At 41.3% G+C, this 14095-nt stretch overlaps 1 protein-coding gene across 1 annotated transcript; it reads left to right on the forward strand.

Moving 5' to 3' along the window:
* The first annotated feature begins 3361 nt into the window (after positions 1-3361).
* On the forward strand, positions 3362-6919 carry rpe (ribulose-5-phosphate-3-epimerase). The gene is made up of 6 exons (XM_020089576.2): positions 3362-3578; positions 4487-4566; positions 4691-4830; positions 5060-5194; positions 6059-6145; positions 6252-6919. The coding sequence occupies exons 1-6, from the start codon at positions 3457-3459 to the stop codon at positions 6372-6374; spliced, it is 687 nt and encodes a 228-aa protein (XP_019945135.1). The 5' UTR covers positions 3362-3456; the 3' UTR covers positions 6375-6919.
* The last annotated feature ends 7176 nt before the right edge of the window (positions 6920-14095 follow it).

The raw sequence follows: 14095 nt of genomic DNA on the forward strand, positions 1-14095 counted from the left end.
CCCCTGGTGGCTGGCTGGAGTTTAAAATACACATCACATGAATTTTTCTCAGAGATGGTTTCTGCCATTTTAGGTCGTTCTTAACACGCTGACATTTATTCAACTTACTTGATGCTATAAGCTGAGACTGACTCACCATTGGTGGAGCTTGTGTATTGATGGGACCTCGTTACTGCGGCTCCATCCTCCGATGATTGCTGTGTAGACTCTGGCTCCTAATGCTCAACATGGCGGTGTTTCATCGTGTCTGATCAAAGAGCAAAAAGAGGTATTCCAGGTGAGCAGAGGGAATGAAAGCAGAGCTATTCTCTCTATTCCATGTTAGCGAAGCATTAAATTTCAAATCAATTACTTTAAAAGAACATTCACAAGGATATTAAATGAGTTTAGCAGTTCAACAAAAAGATGTAGTTCACTGTATATGTATGAAAAATGAACGCAGTCTAATTCAGTCAACTGGGAATGGAACTGATTAAGCTTTAGCTTTTATCAGCATCAGCTCGTGAGCGTCCCAAAGAGCGGATGAAAAGACAGTTTTAATTGTCTCCACAGATGACTGAGATGCAGGAACGCATGTAACAAGAAATCTTTTGTCCATAAGCTCATTAGGATCACACTGCAAACACTGTATTTCACAATCCGTGAAGCACACACACACACACACACACACACACACATATCTTGATCAACCAAATAATTTCTTAAACTTCTGCCATTAAATCTATAAAGCAGTTTCACCTTCTGCCATTAAAATTAAAAGTAGACAAGACTTAAAATGCTATTAAATGGTTAAAAGCTGCTTTTTAATGCACAGGGTCAATAAAGAATAAATGCATACAACTCAGAATAATGACAAATTTGACAGTGCGTGAGAACTGTGTTCTATGTATTTAAAGAATATTTAAGTTCTTGTTTACATTTCATATTATAGTGCTTTTGGAAATCCCCTCTTATTCTCATTCTATACACGTCAGTATCATCAGGAAACTATGTGATTATATTTGACAGCACAGCGCTGCTATAGGCCTATTCTGGAGTGTGTTTAAATTGAGAATATGCCAACAATGAGCTATAGAGAACAGCATGATAGCATCTTAAAAATGATTGCAAGTCACATTCCGAAGCTGTTCCTCCTCCACCGAACCCAAAAAGAGATGTCTTTAAAGGGGACCTCCAGAAAACTGAAGCCTGGGCTTGACTGAAATAATGTGAGCGGCACTTAAGCTGTTTACAGTAAAGGTGACGAATGTGTCCTGGTGGCGTCTGCAGGAAAAAGAATGAGGCCTATTAAAGACCACATAAAGAACACGTCAATCAGGTCGGGCAGTTCATCGGTCCAGTGGAAGTGGACTATCTACCTGCACTTCAATTTCTAAATATAGTCCCAGTAAGTGACTCATTATTGAACGAGCTGCAGGGAATCTTCTTATCAACCCTCAGGAATCAAAGAGACACTTTGTACAGAGAGAGAGCATGAGGGACTTGCACAGTACGGACGGATGAATAAAACTCGGCCCCTCGCAGCTATGGCACCGCTCCACAAAACGACAGTCAAAGCCTGAAGCTTTTTTTCTTTTTTAACTACCTTCCCCAGAGACTCGTGAGGCCCCACTTCTCTGCAACTCCAACTTACTTTGCTTCAACCCCACTCAAAAACTGCATATATCATATCTTCTTGTGTCCCGTGCCACCAGCGTTTACATCATTGCCTCAGTAATGGAGGACGTGGGCAAAAACTCATAAATGCCAGATTCTGTTTAGCCAATCTGGAGATATGAGTGAGGGTCTTTGTGGGAGCCAAGGCTCAGCAGATCGAGTGCTGCAGACAGGCTGTTTAAAAAACCTCTGCCTTCTGCTCCTTATAAATCACTGCAACTTACTCACACACTTGTATAACACAACAACATCTCAGTGGACTGCGTCCAAGATGCTGACAAACAAATCAGAGCAGGGGGAATTGTAAATGTCGTAAGGTACCTGAAACATTATCTCTCTGAGGAGTAATGATGACACCAAACTGTGGGAGATAAAATATCATATGTGTATAAATCATGCAGATATACAGACATCTGGGACTGATTAAAACTTAAGCATACTTCATTATGTCTGTCCACACAACCCTTGGTCTACTAACTATAAAAAAAAATCTTAAAAATTGGAAAGCTGTATTCTTGTTTTGTCATTGGTTTATTTTGAAGTTGATGTAACACATGGTAAGTGCGCAACTAATTTTTTCCACAGTTCTGTTTCTGTCTTAGGGGAATTTATTAATCACAGGTCTTTGGCGAACAGTAATAACCCTGCAGTCTGACCTGTTCTCCATCCAGATTGAGCAAAAACCCCTTTTTATATAAACGTCCTATCATTACAGTCTGCATGTGTCCTCACATACCATCTGTGGAAAAAAGACTTTCCTCTGAGGCCATTGGACTATCAAACATATATTTTCAAATGAATACATCAAAGAATGATAGAGACAGATGGAGGGAGGGGATGGATGAGAATGCGTCGGTGAAATCTCAATCAATGCACGAAATACAGAGAGAAAATCACGGGATACTAAAGTATGTCTTCTCCATAGTGACCTACAACTAGAAGTTTGCCCTAATTAAAAATATACCAATTAAAAAACGGTGTCCTATACAATCCAACAAACTATCCTATTACTACTACATCCAACCCAGACTACAGGTTTAGGTTGTGATCACAGATTTATGATTTCACAGAAAATGTCTCAGCCTACAGTCCTGCAGAGACATATTATTCTATTTGGGCTGGGGCAGACTGTATATGACCTGTGTGCGCCATCTAGTGTTGAAATGTGAGCATTGTCATAAAGTTTGAAGAAGGAAGTGTGTGATTCCGTAACAACTGTGAAGTTATCCACTGATACCTGGTGCTTTTAAAACTCTCCTCAAAGTAAAACTTCTTGAGGCTGCAGGAAAAATGATGTTGAAGAGTGTGACAACAGAACATAAAGATAGAGAATGTGTCAAATGTATATTTGGACATTTTATCAAAGAATAATTGCATATATACAATGTAAACAGAACGTGCACAATTACTATTATTATTATTGCATAGATTTAGTCGAACAATGGGGACAAATACTTTCCATAGTAGCGTAACTGCATATAACAACCAAAACTTTAAAAAGGTCACATTCACTTATCTATCCCATAAACTTTAGATGATCCATCACAGCCTGTTTCCATGCCTTTATTTATTTATGAGCTCATGTAGCTCACTTGAAACCAACATCCTCTGTTTAAGAATGTTTTTATTTTATTTTAAACTACTTTACATTTTCCTCAGGTGACTTTCTGTGACTTCTTGTGAGTTTTACCTTGAAGGTCACCAGCGGAAGTGGTGCTTCGTGTCATGGCTAACTGTAGCTGGTGTTAGCTTCCTCCTCCTCCTCTCACACACACACACACACACACACACACAGACAGCATGGCTTCCAGTGCTAAGATCGGTCCGTCCATCCTGAGCAGCGACCTGTCCTGTCTGGGCAGCGAGTGTGTGCGGATGATGGAGTGCGGGGCGGACTACCTGCACCTGGACGTCATGGACGGGTCAGTGCTACCGGTGCTCAGCCGCAGAATTAAGCTAGCATGCTAACGACTAGCGGTCTAAGTTCAGCGCTACAGAGAGAGCGAGCTAAAGTTGGCTAAGCTAAGTTAGCGCGTGAGAGGTAAACCAGGGGGAGCTGGTGTTTATAAGTTTGTGGTTGAAGACTTCGTCACTGAGTCTTTACAAACATGTCAAACACGAGCCTGAGCTCCGGCTCGTCCACTGACCTCCTCTTCCTCCTGCCGCCGGAGACTCGCTCCTCTGTTCCAGCCGTCACGTGTGTGGAAGCCCCCTACTACTTCCACTTATAACAAACTATAAGTCACTATAATGAGAAACTCTCTCCAAATAATGACTCACTTATTTAAAATAACTAGATCGTTTAAAATAATGACTCAGTGACTAAATATAACTTAAAGTAACAACTCAGTAACTCAAAACAATGACTCATTTAATCAAAATAATGAGTTGGTATGAAAAATAATGATTTACTAACTTAAACTAATGATTTCCTAACTGAAAGAACTTGGGCTTCTATCTCAAATGAACAACTTAGTATCTCAAAATGATGATGATTGAATGTGTCAGAATATTGAATTAAAAACTTCTCTATCTCTAATATAAATACTAAACGACTTAGTGTCTAAAAATAAGGTTACAAATCAAAAAAATGCTTGTCAACTCAAAGTTATGATTTACTATCTCATAATATTGATTAACTATCTCATAACTACGAGTTGCTCTCTCTTAACAGCTTTCTGTCCTGACTTTTTAATTTCATAATTCTGACTTGGCATTCATCGTCTTTTCTTTGAGATGAACTTCCGTCACTTTGCAACTGTTAAGCAAGTTGTGAAAATGTCCCAACGCCTGTGTTGTGTTAAATGTCTGGTTTTGTTCCCCTTTCAAGGCATTTTGTCCCTAATATCACATTTGGCCATCCCATGGTGGAGTGCCTCAGGAAGTCAGGCGTTCAGGAAGCCTTCTTTGGTGAGAAGAAAGAAAACACCCTAATTTACTTTACAATGTAACCCAGTTATCCTGTTTGAATTGAATGATGAATGCCTCTGCTGTGTGTCGGAGTGCAGTAACTGTGACTGTGTTGATGTTGCAGACATGCACATGATGGTGTCTCGGCCGGAGCAGTGGGTGAAGCCCATGGCTGCAGCAGGAGCCAACCAGTACACTTTCCATTTAGAGGCCACGGGCAACCCTGGAAACCTCATCAAGGAGATAAGAGAGAGTGGCATGAAGGTGAGAAACGACTCTGCTCCCCAACAGGCAGAATTGAACTCACAGCAGAGTTTCATGTAAAATGTCACTCAGTTATATGTCACTAAACATAAACGCACATTTTTCTGCATTGTTTATTCCAGTAAAATAAAAGTTTTCATATAGACAAAAAATATGCTGATCACATCAGCCAACCAATAAATCATTCTGGCTCTAGACGACTCTTATTGACACGTGATTATTATTGTAGGTGGGTTTGGCCATAAAGCCTGGTACAGCAGTGGAGGAGCTGGCACCCTGGGCGAACCAAATCGACATGGCTCTGGTCATGACTGTGGAACCTGGCTTTGGAGGACAGAAGTTCATGGAGGACATGATGCCCAAGGTGAAGACACAAACTCACTTCAAATCTAACAAAACAGTAAATCAGCTCCTCTTAACATTGAACAACACCAGCTGCTCATTTGCATCATTTAAATCATCTATATGGCCAATATTTGGCTTTTCATGGAAGAATACCATAACATAACAGGTGCCAGCTAAAGGATGTATCCCATATGCAGTGCATTGATAAAAAGTCAACAGTTGGCAACTGGCAACAAAAGAGGCAAGAGAGAAAACATAAGCAAGTTGAACTTTAGGACAAAAAGAAAATTATAGATTGCATTCACAGGCTCATCTTCTATTCAGTGCATTGAAAACAATTTCTGTTAGAGGAGGATAACGAGTTTAGACCTGGTCTGTGATACGCAATCAGGATAAAAAGTGCGAAGCAGAGTCCCCGACAGTGAAAATGACCGTGGAACAGATCAGACAAGTTGCACAATAATACAACTCCATCAGATGTATTATTATGTGTCTGTTTCTTACACGTCGACTAAACTTTAAGATAAAGACTGAAGTTTCATAAGAGTTGTGTAAAGTGTCACAATGATGTGACACTCGAGGTCCACTAACATTTCAGCTTCACCACACGGATGCAGTTTTTTTAAGTTAGAACCAAATAAAAAATGCGTATCAGTTTCAGTGCTCCCTTCTCTCTTAAATATTTTATTTTCTAAAACGAGCGGAGAAGTCAGTTAGATGTGTAAATGTCCACATCAGATCACAGGACTAGTGTTTCAGTCTGGTTGGAGGAGGATGTTTGTACTTTAACCTGCAGCCCTGTGTCTTTCTGCAATCCGTCTAATATCTGAAAACTTTTGTTGAAATGGTACTCAGCAGATTCTAATCTGTGTCTTGTGACCAGGTGAGCTGGCTGCGGAGTCAGTTCCCTTCGTTAGACATTGAAGTAGACGGAGGGGTCGGCCCTGACACCATTCACAAGTGTGCAGAGGTAATGAATACAAACACTACAGCCTATTAATTCACCACCAAAAAAACTCTCAATCAGATTTTTTATAAGTTCTCTTACATTGTGTGTATTCTCATGTTTGCTTCAGGCAGGAGCCAACATGATTGTGTCGGGCAGCGCTGTGATTGGCAACGACGACCCCCGATCTGTCATCGCTCTTCTTCGCACGGTGGTGGCCGAGGCAATCCAGAAACGCTCGTTGGACCGCTGAGATGTCCTCTGTGTCCTCTGGAGATCCCTGTGGTGACAGTCTACCCAATCCAAGGCACATACCACCACAGCCAGAGGAACAGACTCATTACGGACATTACTGGGGGGCAGAGGTTAGGGTGGGGGGGGTCCCAGTCAGAGCAAAGCGGAGCCTCTGTGGAGGTGTGAGTTGATGGTGAAATCTAAATCACTGTGGTGTGAGTGAAGCTGCATCGTGCCTCTACAAAACCTACAAATCTTTTCCTGACACAGCCTCTGAACGGTTTAGTCAAAGTGAGTCTCGACATTTCCAGACTGGAGCTGATTTTTTGAGGTTACGCTGATTTCACGTCTGTCAACATTCCTGAATATAAGTCTTAAGTATAAATTATGGAACTAACATAACCCAAGGACATTATCTTCTGTTCATGTTTCATGTAACTGCTGTGTGCCCTTTCGCTGTTGTGTTGAAATGGACCATCCTCTGCTGTGTGCTACTGAGCAAAGATGTTCTACTCTTCTAAAATCCATGAGATTTGGTTTCGCAGATTAAAAAGACTCAAGTCATGTGTGGATTATTTGCAGTTTGCATAAATATTAGTGAATTACACCCAGACATGGTCTCGCTTCAGGTTGCTTAATGGCAGTGCGTCAATGTTACAAGCTGCTGCTGGTTCTGACTGGATGAGAAAAGCCGATTATTTACTGATATTTAGTAATCTTGATGATGTAATCCAGGGTAAGGATGCGTGTTTGAAAAGAAGGTGTACACTATTTAATAAGTGACAAAAACCTTCCTACGTTTTTTTTCTCATATTTACTCAGTCATTAAATTTGTTCTGCAACTACAAGCAGGAAGGATTAAAAAAAAACAAAAAAGTAAAGTTGATTAATTTGTTATCTGCGTGTACACTCACCAAACAGCTTTGTCCAGTCTCGGTGGCAGGGATTCAACAAGCTGCTGGAAACATTTGAAATTCTGCTCCGTGTCGACATGATTGCATCACATTATTTCTGCAGATTTGTCAAATGCACACTCATGCTGTGAATCCCCTGTTCCACCAAATGCCAATGCTTTTCTATGGTGGCTGGGGAGGCTTCTGAAATTTACTGTACTCACTTTCATGATCATAAAATCAGCATGAGACGACTCCTGCTTTGTGATATGAAGCATTACCATTAGAAGATGGTAAACTGGATTCACGTGGTCAGCAGTTGTGCTCGGAGAGACTGGCTTTCAAACCATGATTGATTGGTATTAAGGAGCCCAAAGTAAACACCCCCTGCACTATTACACCATCAGCAGAAGGCTGGACTGTTGACATGAGGCAGGTCGGGTCCATGGGTTCATGCTGTCATCTCTAAATTCGGATCATACCATCTGTGTGCCTGAGCAGAAATCCAGTTCAGAGTCTCTATCACTGCAGCCTCGAATTTCTTAGACGAGTCGAAGCTGAGTTTTCTGTATTTGCAGCTCATCTGACTCATGTTTCGATGTGTTGTTTTTCTGCTCATTGCAGTTAAGACAGCTAACCCATATAGTAACTAGAATAGCACTCAGCGAGTAGTCCCCTAATGACACCACATTTACATTCACTAGATTTTTATTTGGATCTGCACAACTTGCCTGAAATCTTTCATCAAGATCCAGGAATTATTCTCTGAGACATGTTGAAAAGAATTCCAACGTAGATGAACACATAACATCCCTGGCGGAGGTTATTATATTTTTACTGGTTGCTTTGCAGATTGCAACTTTATTTAGAAGACATGATGATCTACAGCTGTCTGAATAGTTTAAATGGCATCCATCTTAATTAAATACAACCGTATAAACAATTCAGTATCGGAGTAAGATTTTGACTGTTCATACTAACGACAGAATATTTTCTACACTGTGGTTTTGCTGAATGCTGCTTCCTGCACTGATTGAACATTTTCTCGGTTTCCTCTTATGTACACTAGATGGCGAATTTGTTCAAAAACCCCCGAGTAGGAGGATTCCTTGTCAGAGTAAGAATTCATGTAATGCAATTGTAAACATATATTATTAATCTGTAAGCATGAACAAATATTCTACACAGCTCTGGATTTTAGAAACACAGTGGTTTAATGTATAATGCATTTTGCCTCGGTGGCATGAACAGTTCCACTAACAGTGCAGCAGAGAGTTGGCTGCAGAATGAGTGTGACTGTAGAGTACAGTTCTCTGCTGATAAAAAGGTTTTGCTGAAATAATGAAAACTTAAGTGGCCTCTTAGTATATGTGCATCATTACACAACTTTTTTGTACCTTTTTTCTCTCGAGCTTTTTCCACCCTTATAATTTTGATCATAACTTACAGTGTGTAAAGTTGTGTTGTTATTAGGTAAGTAAATCAGGTGCCAGTGAGGATTTTGGAATAAGGAGAAGTGCACGTTAATGAGCAGGTTGTGTTTTAAGGAATCGATTGGTAATCCTACACTGACTGAGGCATTCTGGGATGTGGAGCTCTCTTCCTGAGGACACCCAGGAAGACTAAAGACACATCTACAGTGTCTCTCATCTCTTTGTCTGCTGACAGATTCCCTCGTGTCAATGAGAATCACCCATGACATACTTCAAACTGCAAGCAGCTCGCTCTCAATAATGCAGCACATGTCTTGGAGGCAATTCACAGAGCGTTGAAATATTGATGGTTAAAATCTGTATTTTCATTTCAATGTGACATATAATGGCAGATAATGCCATCATTTTTGCTCGTCGGATCATTCTGTGTGTGTGTTTGCACAAATGGGTTGTGATAGAGTTTGTGCATGTGGCAAGGAAGTTTGTGTGTGTGTGATACATGGCATTTGTACATCACTGGGAAATCTCCTGTGACCGATCTCGGCTCTAATAGAGGATGACAGGCATTTTGTCTGCCCGTGTCAGTGGCGCTTCGCACAGACAGGGGACACAAGTCAGCACCTCCGCATGCACAGCACTCCTTAAAGTCATGCTGCAGTCTCATTATCAGGTAATCGACAGCTGTGTCACTTTCCGGATCATCTCACTCTGTTTACACTCCATTTGTTGATTTGTTTAAAAAAAAAAGTAGAGACTGATGGGAGCAGCAGTAATCGTGACAATGAAATAGTTGGAGTATGGATGGTGATTACACACACACACACACTCACACCCACACATACGTACCTCATATGCTGGGCCCTAACTTATACATCAAAGCCACTCATGAGATACTTTGATGCCATGACAACCACATCTGCTGGTACTGTCATCTGTGGTTAAAAGCAGTAATAGATGGGGAGATGGCAGGGTTAGAGTGAAGAATGGTTAGAGATCCATCAGCAATCGTGTGCTTGAATCACTGGCATCTTTCACAGCCTGTCACTGGGCGTGTACATGAGAAAACAACACACACACACACACACACACACACACACACACACACACACACACACACACACACACACACACCGCTGAGCATATTGAATGTCCAGAAAACATTTGACACCAAAATTGAGTCAGACAGTCATCATGTTGAGCTTTAAAGCGATGCCTTGAGGGAATGTCTCGGTGCCTGGCAGAGGTGTGTGCAGACATCAGCAGAGTATACCATAGTGTACAACCACCACAGAGTGCATGGATCACCAAACAGCAGGTTCCTCCAGAGGCCCTCTTCACAGACCGCAGGAACACACACCACCACCACTGGGAGCAACTACACCCAGTTTGAATAGGTGTAAAAAAAAAACATGTACAAATGTTACACCAGGGTCTCAGCGAGGATTATGATACCAGTACCCACAACCATATTCATGATCATGAGAGATGAATCACTGGATAAGGAACCATGCTGTCAAATATTCATTGGGCTCATCCAACGACACTGTTTGAAGTAGCTGTCCCAGGGGAACGTGGTTTTTACATTTCATCTTTTTTTTTTCCTCTATCCTCCTCTTGCACTTTCTGCTGCCATTTATTTTGTTCCATCTATTCCCTGCTGCATTGTCTTTGCTTTCATGATTCACCCTTCGCCATCTCTGGAATCATTATATAGTGGAATTATATCTTTCCGCCTCTATCCTCTCATCTTCAGCACTAAAAGCACATTAGTGAACTCACATTGCCTTCTCCTGCTCATTCATAATTACTCGGCATCCCACAGGAGGACAACATGCACATCGCTGATTAGCTTGCTGTTGTTGCCACCTTTACTTATGCATAAAGGCCTCGGCTGATTGAGTCTGTAAAGTCTTATTAACAATTAAAAAACAACTTGTTTGGAATAATATTACAAAAGATCTCTTTGCTCTTCCCTGCAGCAAGTTGGTTGATTGCACAGTGTATAGATTGTGAGGAAATTCTGCATATGCATCCACATGGCACACAGAGGATTAATCATTAACAACCTCAACGTTGCCTCATTGAGAGGCGCACGTTCATGGCTTTAAATTAAACTACTGGATTAAAATGGCACATTTCAATGCTTGAATAAACATTTTACTGTACCTGATAAACAACATATTAAAGCAGCAATGTAACTTTTACTGAGCAATAGCGCCCTCTACATGTAGAGCAATTAAAGGTGGGGTAAGCAATTGTTAATATTTTAAGTTAAGACCAAAACAAACTCAACCTCCTCTTCACTGCTACTTCAGAAGCTCCACCCCCAAAATTCATGCATGCGCATTGCATCATCACGAAGTTGGAATTACCCACAACAAACTTTAGCAAATAGGACAAAACAATACTGACTGAATGTGAGCAAAATAATTCAAAAGTTATCCACCTGTCAAGTAGAGAAAGAGCAACCTCTTCATCGCTTTCAACTCTCAGAGAGAAGATGTATCTAAATCATGTATTTTTCCAGCGCATGCACAGAACATACAGCTCGCAGGCCATGAGGAGATATTAGCAGAATTTGACAAAAAGTGTATTGGATCAAAATTGCTCACTGCACCTTTAAGTGGTTTTCATATAGAGCAAAAACAAAGCCTATCAGTGTGTTAAGCGGAGCTCAGACTGTACGGTCCCACTCACTTTAACAAAACACAACTGAACAGTGTATATTACCCATGATCCCCTGCTTCCCTGCCACTTTAACAAATACACCAAAATCTGTTTTAAATGTAATGACTTCTGAGTTCTTTTAAACTGATCAGTTTGGTTCTACTCTTGAACTTACTGGAGGCCAGTCAGCTGCACACTAGTCACAGGAGATGGCACTCAAAAGGTTTCATGGAGCAACAGACCTTCAGGGTGAGGAGTGGGCACGGAAGCTGCACCAAGTCAGTTAACCATCAAACTAATAGAGGAGTTGCTATTTTAAAGTTTTAAAATGTTGCTTTAACATCCTGAGCATGTTATCTCACTGGCATTAGCTCAAAAACCCAAATGTGTCTGAAGAACCTTACAAAGCTGCTAATATGGCTGCAGACTACTCTTGTTTGAAAATGCCTCAGCTTATACACAGAAAATACATTTTAAACCTCCACAGCCTTGGATTGTTAAAAGAAGCTTTGACCAATCTGGAGATTAGCTGTGGTAGGAGAGGTCAAGCAAAATGCCCTAAGGACTAAACCATGCAAGGTCGACCCGATCCACCTATCAGGTATTAAATGTTTAAAAAACAAACTATACAACAACTGTCTGGAACAAGTAATTAGCCTCTCATCTGAATCTTTCACAGGGGCCCCTGGAGACCGGAGAGACTAAATGCAGAGGTCCCAGGGGCGAAACGTTGCCGTAGTAGCAACCTTAGCGCTAGTTTACTCGGAGCCAGTGGAAGTACACAAACGATTTTAGAGCCGATCAATTATGGATGAGATGAGAATATTCCAATGTGTGTTTGTAAATTTGTGCATGTTTTTAATCCATAATGAATGATGTGGGACCATCAGTGTTTTTGTTGTTTGGATTTCAGTATGTGTCTTGTGTATTTTGAGCTGCATGTGATTCATGTGAGTTTCCTGTGGTTGCAGTGATAATCATCTACAAACCTGTTTTTATTACCAGAACACAGCTCTAACTATCAGGCCCTTAATACGACTATTGATTTACTCACCCATTTTTTCTCCTGCAGAATTAACCGCACAGTCCTGGAGCTGCTGCTACATCAACAGCAATTTGTAGAGCGATTTTCTGCAGTTCAGGTGGTACATCTGTTCTCCTCCTACCTTAATCACTCACCCCTGCATTTGAACCTTTGAGAGGAGAAAGCAGCGCAGCTTTTGAAATGCCAACGTTACAATTTGTGTATTAACAAGATTTTCTTTTGTTCGCACTGACTCACTAAGTCACAGTGTGAGTGACAAAGGTGAGCACAGCAAGTGGCACACGAGCCTCAGTAGTCCACTCACACCACAAGCTGCTAATTTGGTAGCTCTGCCTCCCTTGTGTCGTCACCTCGAAGAACAGAACAGAACAATCTGTGCAGTGTATATTTAGTTTTTTCCTCAGTACGTATGTTAACATGAATTCCTATGCAAGCCAATAAACCTTTTGCAATTTACAGTTGTATGCTATTGATCTGTATCGATCTTGATTTCTCTCTCTCTGTCCTTGTAAGGATGCATCTGAGCTCACCACAGTGAAATGAAATGAAAGTAGACGCCTGTTACCTTTTTTTCTCTCTTCCCTGCTTCCTTTCTCACTGGTATTAAATCATAATCTATTTTCCTGAAATGCCACAAGTGCCGCCTGCCCATGTGTGTCCCTCCGGTGTCTGCACCCTCAGCGAGGACTATATGGATTTGTGAGTGTTACTTAGTTTTATGCAAAACAGATCTTTCCTCACAGGATGTGCACTTGACAAAATGGAAACAAAATGAAAATCAGGGAGAAAGTGGGACAGGAAGCCGGTGCTCAAAGCGGGAGGATTTGGTGTTTCTGCATCCTGTGAAGTTGCAATGGAGCCACTGACAATAACATCAGCAGTATCAGTGTTGCCTTTACATTCAGCGCCAGAAGCATCAATAGATCTTTGACCAAAGGCTCCTGCAGGGGGGGGGGCTTCGCGCATCACAGAATCCTGAGAACTGTGAAGTTAACACGCAGAGCAAAAGCCAAACTGATTTATGGAAAGGGCCCTAGCGTTTGTTCTTGGCTTCATCTGGTTTGTGTGAATCAATATGAGTTAATATGGATTCATGGGAGAAGGAGTTGGGGAGAATTTTATGAATGACATGGACTTGTGGAAGATTGCAGCTTCTGATCCTTCGGAGGTGTGTGTGTGTGTGGGAGGGAGCGAGGCCGTCTGTATTGGTTATGAGTTATGAATGGTGAGGTGTAATTTGCTGAGGCTGTCAAAAAAGTGCCTGGCTAACTTGCAGCAGGCCCTCGAAGCATCGTTTATCCTCTTATCGTGCTGACACTATCCTTCTCTCTCCTCCACTTGAATAAGACACATACACACGGCGAGGGAAAGAAACATACAGAGTAAATAAAGCCTCACGTTGTCGAGGGGCTCAGAGGTTAAAATCCCACGGCGACTCGACAAGACCCTGCTGGCTACAGGGCGTCAACCTTGAGTTTACGATTAAAGCAGAGCCAGATGATTGGGAAGGGAGCTGGTGGTGGGTTGTGAAAAGAACTGGATCTATATGTTGTTTTAACAACTCGTTTGAAACGATTGAAACGAAAACAGGAAGATGCACCGAATGTATTTTATTGCAATAAACTGACAATAGCAAAGTGCCTTTTTAATGTTCACGATGGCAACTATTAGATAGAGTAACAAAAAGAAAAAAGAAAAGAAA

This window comes from Paralichthys olivaceus, chromosome 10, assembly GCF_024713975.1.
Source record: "Paralichthys olivaceus isolate ysfri-2021 chromosome 10, ASM2471397v2, whole genome shotgun sequence".
Lineage (NCBI taxonomy): Eukaryota > Metazoa > Chordata > Actinopteri > Pleuronectiformes > Paralichthyidae > Paralichthys > Paralichthys olivaceus.

Bases quoted from the DNA above. Each gene is read 5' to 3' on its own strand.
- rpe (XM_020089576.2), top strand. From the start codon at position 3,457: ATGGCTTCCAGTGCTAAGATCGGTCCGTCCATCCTGAGCAGCGACCTG. The intron at 3,579-4,486 runs GTCAGTGCTACC...TCCCCTTTCAAG, and splicing joins CACCTGGACGTCATGGACGG to GCATTTTGTCCCTAATATCA. The intron at 5,195-6,058 runs GTGAAGACACAA...TCTTGTGACCAG, and splicing joins TGGAGGACATGATGCCCAAG to GTGAGCTGGCTGCGGAGTCA.